Below are 14,405 nucleotides of genomic sequence, written 5' to 3' on the forward strand. Positions count from 1 at the left end.
TGGAGCAGCAGCAGCAGCTGGTGCCGGGCGGGCAGGGGCGGCGCAGCGCCGGGATGGCCGTGGCGGTGGGGAGACCCGCGGTGAGTGCGGGCTGCGCGGGGGCCGGGCGGTGGGTAGGTGGGTGTCCTGCCGGGCAGCCGCCGCCCCCGGGGACGGAACCAGGCGCTCGGCTCCGAGCATCCGCTGCCCGCCTGCCGGAGGAGCTGGGTGGCCGGTGAAAGTTTGGGCTCTCTGGAGGGGAGTCCGCCCGGCCGCCCGCTGCCCTCGATGTGTCAACCCGGGGGACGTGCAGTCCTGTGCAAACCCGAGGTGCGATCCGGCTTCGCCTGGAGCCCTCCTTGCCCGCGACTGGTCTGTATTTATACAGCCCCGAGCACCGCGGGGGCCTGGTCAGTACCTAAGGCTCCCGGTCCTAGGAGAATATGAACCGTGACAGGTAAATAGGTGTGTGGATGATGCTTTCCCCGCCTAGGACACAGATTTAGCTCCTGCGTTGGGCTTCCAGCAGGGGTGGCGACTCCTTGACATACTTGGGGAGGTTTTCAAACATTCTGTGTCCTAGCAGCAGTGGTGGTAACTTGAGCATCTAGTGGAGACGCCTTAGTCTTCCTCTTGCTTCATACAAGAGTTGGGCAAATAGTTTATTCTCTGGATAAAGTATTCCGTGTTGCGTGACCTGAGAAAGGGAGACTTGTATTGGAAAACAGAGGTGTTGTGAGAGAGAAGTGTAATGAATGTGAAATCTGGGTTAACACGGCATGAAATGCACCCTTTGCTTCCTCCTTAGCTATTCCCTAAAGAATAAATGGTAATAGTGACTCAGTGTGGTCATTTGGCAGCTATAGCTTCTCCCAAGCAATTTCCCACAGTCAGAAAATGGACAGCTGCTGGATTTAAGTGCAACTGTAGATTGTGTCTAGGATTAATTAGGGAGGGAAAAACACCCAGGATTTCAGATTTTCTTTTAGGGGGTTTTGTTTGTTTTGACATTTTGCTGATGGATAATCACTGAGTTGAAGAACTATAAATTAAAATTATTTCTTAGGACAAACTTGTAGCTTTTGTGAGTTTTGATGTATACCCCTTTGTTTTGCTCTCTGGTTCCCACAAAGGTTTTCATACGTGTTGGGAAGTATAAAAGCATTAGAAGTGATCTTACAAAAATGCTTTTATTATGTCTAACTCACAGAAATGTGGGAGAAGTGAAATGGTGACCAGATGAATGCGCTTTCATACATTGTCAGAGGGGGAAGGGAGAGGAACTTGATTGACTTTTTCCTGTGCTGTACCAGTAAAACAGATGTTGCACATGGAGCTGAAGATTTAACATGTGGCTGCTTTCATAATGTGAAAATGGTGTCTGTGTTCAAGATGTGACCTGGATCACCCTGTTTCTGTTAGCATTTATTACTTAATTATGGATCTAACCGGCTAATAAACTGTATATTCCATGCAGCGGAGTACATGTATAAGGTTCCTTAGCAGTGTTGCTGTAGAAGGGGAAGTTACACTGCTAAAGAAAATAAAACCAAAAGTTGAAGTTTAATAACCGAACTACTATAATTTATACTAGCTACTATAGAGCCAGAGCTGGCTGTGAAATGCCTCTCTAAGATCCCAGTTCAGCAAGGCATTAAGCAGGTACTTAAATTTAGGATTGTACTTCAGCACAGGCTTAAATCCCATTGAAATCAGTGTGACCTAAGCATAGGCTGAAGTGTGTTGCTGAGTGGGGGCCTAAGGATCAGATTCTTCCAGGGCCATCTCATTAGGTAGTCTCAGAGCTCGTCTACACACAGACTTGCACCAGTTCAATGTAAGGTGATGTATAGAACTGATGTAGTTAAACTGATGCAAAAAGCTGCAGAGGGGCATTCGTGTGTTGGTTTAATTAAGTCCATTAGGAACAGGGATCAGCTAAACCAAAATAAGCATTTCTTAAACCACAATAATAGTGCCCCAATGGAAATTTGCACCTGTTAAACTGGATTCAAGTCTGTGTGTTGTGGAACCCTCAGTTGATTTCAGTGGGACTGCTTGTAGAGTAAACCCCTACTCAAGTGGAGAAGAGTGGGGAGAATCTTTGGTTTAGAGTTAAGGTTCCCTAGGTGCAAAGCTTAAGGCAGTGTCCAGTTATGTAACTTGCTGTATAAGACACAGCCTGTTAACCAGCTGTACTGCTAGGCTTTGCCAGTCCTCCAGCATCCCAGTTTCTGGGCTCTGCTGCTGAACTGGACCTGAGGTCTTCTCTCCTGGTTGGGCCTGAGAGCATCTCCAAAGAGCTGCAATCTCGGCCATTGTGGATCATTGGGTATGTGCAACCCCTTTTAGCTAATCCTCTCTCCCATAGCTTTACAGGTGTTTGGGTATTGGGTTGGTGGGAGGGAACGCAGGAGAAATGGTTAATTGTTAACACATTATACACGAGGAGCATGTGAAATTCCCCTTGTTAAATGTTTGACTTTCAGGCTGTGAGTTTTGCTAATTTGTGGTGGTTGGTTTTTTTTTAAAGTATTTTTTTTGGGGGGAAACAAAAGCTGAAGGAATGTTGAATCAAAACATTCTATGGCTGAGATGGCCCATGCCGATGTTTATTTTAAAACATGCATTAAAAAATAACTAGAACAAATAGTATCTAACCAGCCACTCCAAAGAAACTATATTTAATTATAGTCTAGTAGGCTGGCTACAAGTTCGGAAAAGATGAAAGATTTTAAGGCCCTGATCCAGCAAATGCTAATGCAGTTTATGCACTGCAAGCAATCTCATGGCCGTCAGTAATACTAATTACAGCGTATAAAGTTAAGCATAGGCATATGTTTTTGCAAGATTAGGGTCAGGGACTCCAGTGGGACTTTGCATCTGCTTAACAATGGCACCCATTGACATCAGTCAGAATTGTGGGTGCACACCACCTTTGGAAAGCTAGGCCTCCCATGTGTATTAGCGGAAGGGTGCTCATATCTGTATGGTGTCTTAGTTGTTTGGACAATGGAAGAGTAGTTTGTGGAAGGTGTTATGGAGTTACAGATGGCTTGGACACCTGGGAGTAGGGAGATGGGTCCAGAAGCAAATGTGGTTAGCTCTCAGACCTGTGTGTGGGGGTGTGTGTCTGAGGCCCAGAGAGAGAGTAAGTGCCCAACATCACACAGCAGGTCTAGCAGAACAGGGAATTGAACCCAGGTCTGCCGAGCCCCAGGGAGTAGCACCTAACTCCTAGATCCAGGGCTTTGGAGCTGTGCTTCGGCTCCACTCCAGCTAAAAACCTGCAGCTCCACTGCTCCGGAGCTGCTCCAGGCTCCACTCCAAAGCCCTGCCTAGATCAGTCTTCTCCCTGCTTGCAATCTCCTTTTGTTTACATTTTTCTAGGGCAGTGATTCTTTTGGGAAGTTTCTTTGTATTCTTGTGTTGTTATCGCTTCTGGGTAAGGGCATGGCTACACTGGAAACTTCAAAGCGCTGACGTGGGAACGCTTTGAAGTCTGTGTGGTTGTGGGGGAAAGCTGAGAGAGAGCTTTCTCAGTGCTCCTGGTAATCCACCTTCACGAGGGGATTAGCGCCAGGAGCCTGTCTACACTAGTGCTTTAAAACACTCTGGCTTGCTGCGCCCAGGGGGGTGATTTTTCACTCCCCTGAGCCAGCAAGGTAGAGCGCTATAAAACGGAAGTGTAGACAAGCCCTAAATGTCTCCAGCCAAATCACAAAGCAGAGGTGTGAACTCTGCTTTCTGGTCTCCTACATTCACCTCAAATGTGCTATCTCCCACTCTTCCAGATGGGCCCTGGTGTTAGCAATGGTGAGAATCCCGGTGTGAAAAGTGTGTGTTTCCTTCCCTCATCCCTCCCCCCATTGTTGCCAGTGCTATCTCAGGTTAAACTGCCAATGATGTCGGCACCCAGCAGGTCATCTTCCCTAGTGATAGTTGCTCGGTGAAGTAACTATGGGAAACTCTTGGAAGATGTCCCTTGCTGCAGAGCAGTTGGCTTTAAATTCTAAGGACCATTGAAATGCCAACGCTCATTAAGCAGCTTCAGTCTCAGAAACAAATCTTTGCTTCAAGAGGAGACATTCTGAAATGTCCCTGTCCCCAAGCTCTGCTTTTCTGGCTCAATGCCCACACTGGAAGCAATCGTGAGTCTTCGTTGCTGCTTTGTCCTTGGAATCTTTTCTTCTCTAACAGTTGCAAATGCAGGATGGGCACAAGGCTTTTATTTGTTTTGTCGGTTTGTTTTTTAAATAGTGGCACAAATCCTGTTGGGGGGAGGAGGTGCTGGGAAGAGACAGGCTTACCCTTTCCTCTGACCCTCAGCAGACTTGTCTACCTTTGCAACATCCGTTGTCTTCTCTGGTTGGATCTGCGCTAGGTTCTGAACCAGGTTAGCCTAGTGGTTCTTCCCAGCAAGATGCTAAAGCGATTTCAGGGCCCAGCATTGATGGGTTCCTCTCCAGGAAGTGCACAATGATGATCCAGTCCAAATACGCCTGTGCTATTAGCGTTCACCATTAATACCAATGAAGCACCCTCCTGATCGGATAGGGGGGAGACACAGCCGAGCATGCTGCAGGGAGGGTTGTTCTCACAATAAATGAAGTGAGAGCAAAAAGATTCCCAGACCACTTGTTACAGCAGTGTTTTATAGACTGTGCAATAGCATGGCTCGTGGCCCAATGTGTACTGGGATTTGAAACAGACAAGGGTGTGTCTTCTTCAGAGTGGGGAGCTGAATGACTCTTCAGAGCACTCTTCCAAGGAGATTGCTGGGACATTGGCTTCCCTCCCTTGCTTGCACCGTATTATTCCCCGCCCCTGGAGGGTGAAGGCCTAGAGAGGTTAGTAGCAGAAACCCAAATGGTGCATAGGAAAGCATGATATGGAGAGTGACTGTTGCCCCTCCTCTGCCATCTGCCGCAGTCATCCTGTGCCCATCCTCTGGGCCCTGACCGTGTGGTTCTTGTGCAAAGGGGCCTGTTGGGCCAGAAGAGACCATGCCACTGAGATGCTATTTCTTTGCTCCATTGAATGTCTGGAGGCTGTTCTAAGCCATGTTGCACTCCTCAACACACCATAGCACAGGGCAGTGGTGGCCCAGAGTTCTCATCATTCTAGAGTGAGTTTTACGTGCACTTTGAGTTAACATAATTTGAACTCTTGGATAGACAAGGTCTGACTGATCACTGCGGAGTGCTGTTTAAAAAAAAAAAAAAAAAGCCCACAGAAAGGGGGATCAATTCCCTGCATTTTTTTCCCCAAGTATCACCAAGTTCTTCCTGTACATTTTTGTCTCTGTGTACCCCCACAGCCTCTCTTTGGTCTTCCATTGAAATTGCCTCAGCTGCGCCAAAGTGAATTCTACCAACTGTTGGAACAGCAGACAAGTAGCCAAGAGACTATTATCACCATTTCACTGATAGATAGCTCAGTACATTATCTTGCAGCTCATGTCCTAGGGATTTCTTATCCAAATATCTAAACACATGCTGTTTAGAAGAGAGTCCTATTCTGCAAACTGTGTGTCCTAGCTCTGTTAGAGTCTGTGGGAGTTAGGACTAGTGCATGTTGATCTGTTTGCAGGACTGGGCCTTCTCTTTTCTGCTCTCATCTCCTGTAATCACTGATAACATCATGTCAAGGGACACTCCAGGGATTTTCTCAACTGATTGCTTATTTCCTTAACTCTGTGTGAGTTTTTGTACATGTGAATTCACTGTCTTTGTGTTTCTGCTTCCTTGTTTTAGTTTGTTTCTATTTACCATTTAAAATGTATTAATAAAATGTTTTAAAGAAACAGTCCATTTGCTCCAAAATCATAAATATTTTCTCGACCAGTTCCAGCCATGTGCCCTCCTCAACAGTTATTTGCAAAGAGCTCATTTTAAAAATCTGTGTTTTTGATCCAAACATCCTCTTCTTTGGAAATTGGTTATTCAAAACCGATTCCTGAACAGCAGCAAAATCCTTTTGTAAATCTGTTTGTATTTTGTCCTTTGCACTCCCGAGGAGCAGTAATAGCTTTCATATCATAAGACTTTTTTCCCTTTTTTTAAATTTTTCCACAGAATCCATGTATTGAATCCTGAGGGGAGTCTTCAGAAATGGTTGACCAGTTCCAGTCTGATATTTTTTCCCATTAAGTGGCTAATCCAGCTCTGTTTAAGTTGATTGGAGTTTTGCCATTGAGTTCAATGAGAATTACAATTTTTTGGGGGGGAGCCCACATAGGTGAATGGAGAATGCCATAGTTACAGTTATGGCTTTTTCCCAGTATACTACTTGGCAAGCAACAGCCTGGTTTGGCAAGTGAGGAACTTGAAACCTGGAAAGACAGCAGCATCTGGCTATCATTGAATTCGCATCACCTTTTGGCACCTACTGTCATAACGATTACCCAAGATATTTCAGACTTGTTCAGGAAACAGATTGTCACCTGGTAGCTACTGAGGCACCACAAAACTGGAACTGTCTTTTCTCTTGTTTGCTGCTTTATATCTTTGAGAGTCTCTTGTCTTGATTTTTTTTTTCTTTAGCTCAGTAGTATTTGATCTGTAATACACACACATTTAAAAAAACTTTATTAGTAATTTGGGTCAAGATTTTAGAAAGTGGCTAGTTTTTATTCGTTTGTGTCAGTTTTTTGGTTCCCAAGTTGAAACATATTTTATTCAGAAAGTGCTGAGCACCCACCTTCAGAAAATTGGGCCTTTGTAGATATATGGTTGAGATACCATCATAATCCTCTAATTTGGCCAGCTGTGTAACATTGGCCATATTTCATCCAGTGACCTCTGCATTAAGCCACTAACCTGGAGTAGAAGGGGCAGGATGTGTGTAAGTAACATCTATGTATCTTAGAAAGACCTCTGATCTGATTTGGAGACTGTACCACATCCCTTGGTGATCTGTTCCATTGGTTAATTACACATACTGTTTAAAAACCAGAACACCCATCTTCCCCACCCACCAACGCTTCTTGTTTCCAGATTGAATTGTGCTGAGCTCAGCTTCCAGCCATTGCATCTCTGTGCTAGATTAGAGGCCTCTAGGTCTTCTCTCTGGGCGAGTACTTTAAGGTGTCTTAAACTGAGTACATGAAATCACTAGTCACTTCAAAATCCAGGCCAACAATTTTAGTTTTGAATGTTTTCCTGCTTGTGTTTAAATAAAATAATGAAGTTAAGGGCTTTAACAAGTAGAGGATGGGGGATAGCTTTAGCCCATGGTTTTAGTTTTCTCGAAGCATTAGATTTCAGTTTAGTACTGAAAATGGCTTTTTTTCCAAGTATGTTTCCAATATACTGTAGGTAAGACTATATCTAATCTGAGAAATCCGTAATGCTTTGAATATTTAAAGAAACTTCATGTCTGCCACAAAGTTTCTTTTATCACAGAAAGAGCAAACGTAGTCTCACTCCTTCATCTGTCTCATTAACGTTGAGTATCTGGCACTTTAATATGGCAGCTGAAGCAAAGCAGGAATTTTAGCAACTATCTGACAACTATAAACTGAGAATTAACTGGCATTCTAGTGCAATCTGCTGTATGTAAAATAATTCGCACTTCTCAGTAGCATTTGACCTAATTTACAATTCCCTTTTTAACCTGTTTTTGCAACCCTGGATTAGTCAGACACCAGGAGCACGAGTATTTGGTGTCTGCAAACCTCTGGCACAATTTTCAAAGGTGCTGAGCACCCACACATTCTGTTGAAGTCAATAAGAGTTGGGGGTGCCCAGCACTTTTGAGTGCCACCCCCGTAGGGCCTGATTTTGCTGTGTATACTCCTGTTCAGGTACTGACTCTCATAAGGAGTCCCAAAGCAATGGTGTTAAGAGCTCCACTGGCATAAAGGGGGCATGAACCAGCGGATCTGTACATCTAGTATGAAGCTGGTATGGCCAATGCTGAGGATATGGTGGGGCATGGAGACTTGGCTGTTGTAGTGGCCCCTCAGGGCCATAAGCAGCAGTGCTGAGCTTAAGTTTGCTGAAATGGTCCCTAGCTGGCCCAAGATAAGGGGGCACAGAGGTCTCATGAAGCTCCATCCCTCTCCCCTGAACTGTGTGCCAAGCTCAGGGACAAGAATGAACTGGGTATTTTGATGGGTGGAGAATGTCGGGCCGAAAGAACTTAGAACTGCAAGAATGCCTGCTGCCTGCATTGGGTAGAATGTGCTTTCCAGGTTCATGAATATCTGTTGAGTTGCTCATTTAAAAGTTTGAGATGAGCCCTAAGTACACTCCCAGTTTCAGACACCCACAAGCTCTGAGCCTAGACCCTGTAACAGGCTGGAATGAAACTGTGGGGCTGTCATTGTGTTGCTGGTGAACATGAGTAACTGCCATTGACTTTAACAAGAGTTACTCACATCCCATGGAGGGGAAACATGGATCTGGAAATGGCTTAACGTTGGGAAAGTTCAGGTGTGGGTCTGAACTTTGGCTCTGAGCCACCACTGTGACAAAGCAGTGATAAAGCCCTCCTGATGCTTTGAATTTACAAGGAAGCTGAGCTGAAAGATGAAACCAGGCTGTTTCTTAGTGACATCCCATACCGTCCCAGACACGCACTGATTGTCATAGAGACAAGGAATGTTGGTTAAGCTGACTTCACAAATCTAGAGTTTCTCTTATTCTTGAGCTTGTGTCTCTTTCCTCCCTCCCCCCTCCATGAAGCAATTTATTCCTTCCTGTTTAAAGTAGGCGTAGCTAGTAAAAGTACTATGCATTAGGCAGTACGTATTTACTCTTTCCTGTGTAATCAGAGGCAGTGGGGCATAGTGGACAGTGCATTGACCTGGGATTCAGAAGGTCTAGGTTCTAGTCCCAGCTCTGTCACTGGTTTACTGGGTGGTTTACTTGGGCACATTTTCCCGATCTGTAAAATGACAGTTGACCTCCTTTTGTTGAAATGCTTTGAGATCTATGGATGAAAGTGCTATAATAAATTCTTTAGAACCTGAGCCAGTTCCTGTTGAACTTAGTGGGAGTTTTGCCACTTAAATATTTCATCAGCCTTTTTCTAGTGACTTGATACTGGAATCAAACTAATGTATTGTGCAACTGCTTTTTTGAGAAGATTCAGTGAGTGATTTCAGTGAATAGCATAAATAAACCTGCTCTGTGAAAATTCAATAAACTCCACTAGTGTAACTGGCGGCAGGATTTGGCCAAACATTTCAACCATTTTGTTTGAAAAACATGTCAAACAAAACAGCAGGTTTTTTTTTAGTTTGAGCCAATCAAACCCAATGCAAAGTTTTATATAGTGAATGTCAATTATTTAGTACAATGGGTAGGTACCATTTGGTGTCGAACAAGGGATCATTGTGCCTCAAAGATTTTTCCATGCTTCCTGGGACTGGAGGCTCAGGAGTGCAGTTTTTCCATGTGGCGTGAGTTCTTTTTTTCTTGTTTTTATATATTTAACTCAAACTTTAAAAAAAAAAAAAAATCCCGACAAACAGATGTTTTCTTCCAACAAAATAAGCCATAAATTTTGAAGTATAAATCCAGGGAGCCTTATATTAAATTTTATGTAATATGTTACAATAGAAACACTGGCCAGTTTTAAAGCCGTGTAAATATTTCAAGGAGTGACTCTTAGTGGTTGGTTCCTGGCTGAAATAACAGCATGGAGGATCTTAGCGAGGGGCGTGGGTTTCCTACCCAAACTAAATGACTGTCGCTGTTACGCGTTTCTTTCCAGTCCTCACTTGTACTGAAATAACAGTGACCACTAAGAGTTTGGTAAGTTATGTGGCTTGTAAGCTCTTTTTAGGGCAAGGGCCCTCTTTTGTTCTGTTTGGTACAGCCCCTAGCACTATGGGGATCCTGCTCCATGACTGGGCTGCCTCCTCGCTGCGGTAATAATGGGGGGTTGAACCACACAGAGGTGGGAAGATCTGGGTATCTGTCACTGCAGCCCTGAGGGTGTAATCGTGCTCCAAAGGGAATGGGGAGTAGCTGTGGCACTGCATTGGGCAGCGGAGCGGGCTGGCCATATGGAGGGAAGCATGCTGCACCCTGGGAGAGGGTGTGTGGAGCTCGCTCCATCTGCATGCCAGGCAATCCAGCAGCACTCTATCTCTCTGAGTCAGTGTGCCTGCTGGGCTCTGCCGAAGTGGCACCGTTGAGCACTTTGATGTGATGATTATAACAAATGCCAAGCAGCTAAACTACAATAAATGAGTGTCATGAGTAGGGAAATGAGACTTTAGGATGTGGCTACTACAAGCTCTCCTCTTGATATCAGTGGGACTTACCTGCGTAATAAAAAGCATGGCTGGATGTGGGGAAGGGGAGCATACTCAGGCCCTTAATAAGGAACTTGCGGGCCCTTCCAAATGCACAATAAGTGTCCAAAGTAACTTTAGACACTAGACTCAAGTGATTATGGTCCAGCGGATAAGTAGTAAATCACATACATTTAAAACTATCTCACATTACCTGCCTGTGTGTAACCAATGGTTGGGGCTGCTGCCATCTCTTTCATAAATGTTTGAGACCCTTTCATAACTGGGGTTTGTACAGCTGTTTTTTTTTTGTTTTAAGAAACAAAATTCTGAAATGAGAACGAAATACTCCTCCCGCCCCTCCATTTAAAAATGGCACTTGTTTCCCGTGGGAATCAACGGGATCAGTCGCACTAAGGAGTAGGCCTGGGAGTAGATATTTTCAGATTGGGCTCAAAACCAGGAAATGTTACAATCGAGGCTGGTGCTCTGGGTGTGATGTAGCTGAGATGAGTCTCCACAGCTGCTAGCGAACATGGTCCCCTGTCTCGAGGGGAGAAGGCCCATGCCTCTTTCCTGACTCTGGAATGCCATCTGTGGTGGTCCATGCACCTCCATTCCTAAGAGGACCATCTGGGACTCACCCTGCCCATTGCCATATATGGTAACCTTTGGGCTTCCTTCTTAGAAAGGGCCACAGGAACCTACATCAACTTCCTGATGTGTAGCCAGGCTCTTCAGTCAGCTGACAAAACTCAGCCAGCTGGAGAAGAATCTGCAGCTGAGTTTACTTGCTCTTGACTTCGCTGATACAGATGGGGGTACTTTATTTGCAAGTGTACCTGTTTCCAAATAGTAAGATACATTTAACAGATCATTTACTTTAGTAACATCTGTCTTTAATAAGTCAATCCAAAGGTAAAGCTTGGGTCACACATGGGAATAGTGCCCTAGTTATGGGGACAGAGAACTAGTAAGTCTGTGAGCATGGGATGCAGAGAGCTCATTTGTATCACCTCTGCTGAGCTACTCTTCCCCTCTCTGGAGCAAGTTGAACTTTCCTCTGTGTGGGTTTGTCTTCTAGGACCGGTGCGGCTCATAAGGCTGTGGATTTATGGTGCATCTTTATCAGGTCCTTTAATCTACACCGTTGTGAGGAGATGAAACATAATGGGATAGTGTCTGTCCCTACTAACTTTGTGCGTCTTGTCCTGTCTGATGTAGTCTCTGTGATACAGCCTTTTTTGTTTGATTTTTGCTAGGTCATTACCCGCTTCACAATTATCTGCTAGCGTTGTCGATGGCCAAGCTAGAAAATGAATGGCCAATCAAATGGGGTACCGGCTGTGTTGGTTATCTACTTTAGTATCTCATTTTTACAGAATGAGGCCCAGTTTGTGCAAATGGAGTCAGCTGGGAATATCTTGACACCTAGCTGAAGCCACAGTGAAGTTCATGGGACGCTGCCCAGGCACAAGGGTCTGACTCTGTCCGTATGGATGCAGTTTGCGGGACTGCAACTTGGCTTGGGCTGTTTGCGTCCAGCATCTCTACTGAAACGGCGTTGTTTGAGATTACAAGTGTATCTTGGTAACATAGGTCACGTGCTGTATAGCTCATCACATATTATACCTACATGAAGCTGTCATTGTGTAACAGTCTCTGCGATTCTCAGCTTCTCCTGCACCTAATGAGGCTGTGAAAGCCTCGTCACTGGAGGTTTAAAAGACCAGGTTAGAGCGACACACAGCTCCTGATGCTGGTCTGTGTATACTTGGTCCTGCCTCAGCATGGGGAGATGAACAGATGACTTCTCCAGGTTCCTTCCAGCCCTATATTTCTGTGATTCCATGACTTTACTCGAGTGCAATGTGGGTGTAATATACTAGACTTGCTTTGTACAGGGGTAGGCGAATGCAGATGCACAAAGCAATGGAGGATCAAGTCCCCTGGTTTTTGTTGTTCTTGTTTAGCAGTAGAGCTGCCGTCTTTTCCATTTCGTCCTTCCAAAAATCCTTTTACAGGATATTTCACAAAGTGAGGACGTTTGGCTCTATTTTTGTTTCATAAATAAGATCATAAGATTTCAAATGCTGGCAGGTGTGTGTTTAGCTAAAGTATTCAGGAAGAGACTCTGAATAGCTGATCTAGACTTTTCCTTCTTCATGTTGTTGTAGCTGTAAGACGTGTTTGGAAGCATCTGAAAAATAGCTTGAAAATTCTTTTTTTCTCTTGGAGATAAATCATGAAAAATGTTGCATTAAAATGGCTGAGTTTATTTTAATGTTTCCTTACTAAGAGCAGTGGTGCAGCCTGCTACCTCACAACAAGCCTGGGAAAAGGGAGCTAATTCAGTATAGAGTTTTTACTTTACTGGGTTGGACATTCAAAGCAGAACTTGGTGGCAAGCTCTACAGTGGAGCTGCAGGGCTGGTTGCCGGCTCTCATGTAACCTTTCTGCAGGGCTCCACTGACAGCTAATGGATGTTGCAGCAGACGGTGTGTGGAATAATTCATGAATTTAAAAGAATGCCCTTCTGCAGAGCATGCAGATGAGTGCTGGAGGTTCACAAATCCCAGCAAACTATTGTGTGAGCGTGGGGAGCACTACAGGGAAACGGTTAAAGGGGAAAGATGGCAGTATCTGCAAATGTCACACCCCTGCGCCTGAGATCAGAGCAGTGAAGTGCTATGGAAAGAATGCTCTGCCGCTTGAGGGTGGCAGTGAAAGGAGGCGTGTTCAGAACCTTGCAGCCTTTGCATGCCGTAAGATGGGGGAAGCAAAGGTCTGAGGAGCTTGCTGGGAAAGACTTCGGTCTTCCTGACCCCACATTGTTCATTGTCAAGAAAATCACCAGCTCTGAGTGCCCCACAGGCATTGAATCACTTCATCTCGCAATTGCTGAGGTTAGGTCAGTCGTGTTATCTGTGAAATGGTGATGAGAAGACTGCGGGCTTGTCTACATGCCCAGAAGTACAGGTGCAAGCTGAGCTGATGTAAATCAGGGTTATACCAAGGTAAGAGTGTCCACATACAATATTGCACCTGGTCAACATCACACCGTTCTTTCAACTGTGCAGTGTTGGGCATAGAGCAGGCCTGAAATACAGCCAGGTTCAGGGCCAGATTTACAAAGGTGCTGAGGCAGTTAAAGATGCAGATAGGTAGCTAGTGGGATTTTCAGACATGCCTCAGAAGGGCCGATTGACTTGTCCAGTGTTACTCAGAGTAACAGAGCTAGAAATCATGTGACAGTGGGAATTTTTGGTAATACTTTTATGCCCCCTGTGTGTGCCTCAGTTTCCCCAATATGCTGATATGTTTCCCAGTGGGTGGAAAAGGACTGGTGGCTCTTTAGCCTCCCCTGAGAGCAAGAAGTATGAATGTCACTTAGTTATCTGAGCTGGGCTGAGTCATTAAGAGGAACTGGCCAAGGCCAATCTCATATACTCCACCACAGTCACCAAGACACTGACACTTAACAACCAGCGACCCAAAGGGAGGTGGATTTCCCCACCTCTCAGCAGGGAAACTGAGCAGCATGCTGAGCAGCATGCCCCCCCAGCATGAGAAAAATGGACAGGGGAGATGCGAAGGAGGGTGGGGCACAAATGAGTTGGCTGCTGGAAGGCATCAGAGCTCTCACCTTGGATCTGATCAAGGAGGTCAGACAGAGACCCCTTGAACAGGGGGATTCACTACAGCTTGGCTGGGCAGAAAATACAAGAGCTGTGCATTTTTCTCTCTGCTAGCTTAAATAAACCAGACTGTTTTGACAATGCTGTTTGACTGTCACTGCAAATGTTGGTTGAAATGCATTAATCTGAAGAGCGTACAAGTCTCTGTCAGGCGTGTCTCTCGGTTGGACTCGCTGAGTGATGATGTGAAGTCAGAGTGCTGAAGCCCCAGAGGTTCAGTCTCTAAGGGGAGGCAGTGATGCCATATGCTTTGCCTTGGAGGAAAAATGAGACCCATTGAGGGTCTGGTATACTGAAGGGGTTCTGCCTATGGACTGTAGACAAGCTGGGAAATCTTGTGGATCTGTGACATCAGGCTGGCTGGATTTGTTTTGTTTGTTTGTTTGTTTGTTTTTAAACCAAGGTGATTTAAATCCGTGATTGAAATCATAGTATAAATCACCAAGTGGAAAGCCTTGATTTGAATAATTGAATTAAC

At 45.1% G+C, this 14,405-nt stretch overlaps 1 protein-coding gene across 7 annotated transcripts in view; it reads left to right on the forward strand.

Moving 5' to 3' along the window:
* Positions 1–8: 8 nt before the first annotated feature.
* The window catches only part of SEPTIN11 (septin 11), a 70,024-nt gene continuing 55,627 nt past the window's right edge, over positions 9–14,405 (forward strand). For 6 of the 7 annotated variants that reach the window (XM_032784490.2, XM_075066090.1, XM_032784492.2 and 3 more), the window contains exon 1: positions 9–80. In XM_032784490.2, coding sequence (XP_032640381.1) covers positions 54–80 — 27 coding nt within the window. In that variant the 5' untranslated portion in view covers positions 9–53. Of the gene's footprint in view, positions 81–13,050; positions 13,247–14,405 lie in introns of those variants that run through there. The other variant, XM_032784493.2, reaches the window with a different exon arrangement.

This window comes from Chelonoidis abingdonii, chromosome 5, assembly GCF_003597395.2.
Source record: "Chelonoidis abingdonii isolate Lonesome George chromosome 5, CheloAbing_2.0, whole genome shotgun sequence".
NCBI lineage: Eukaryota > Metazoa > Chordata > Testudines > Testudinidae > Chelonoidis > Chelonoidis abingdonii.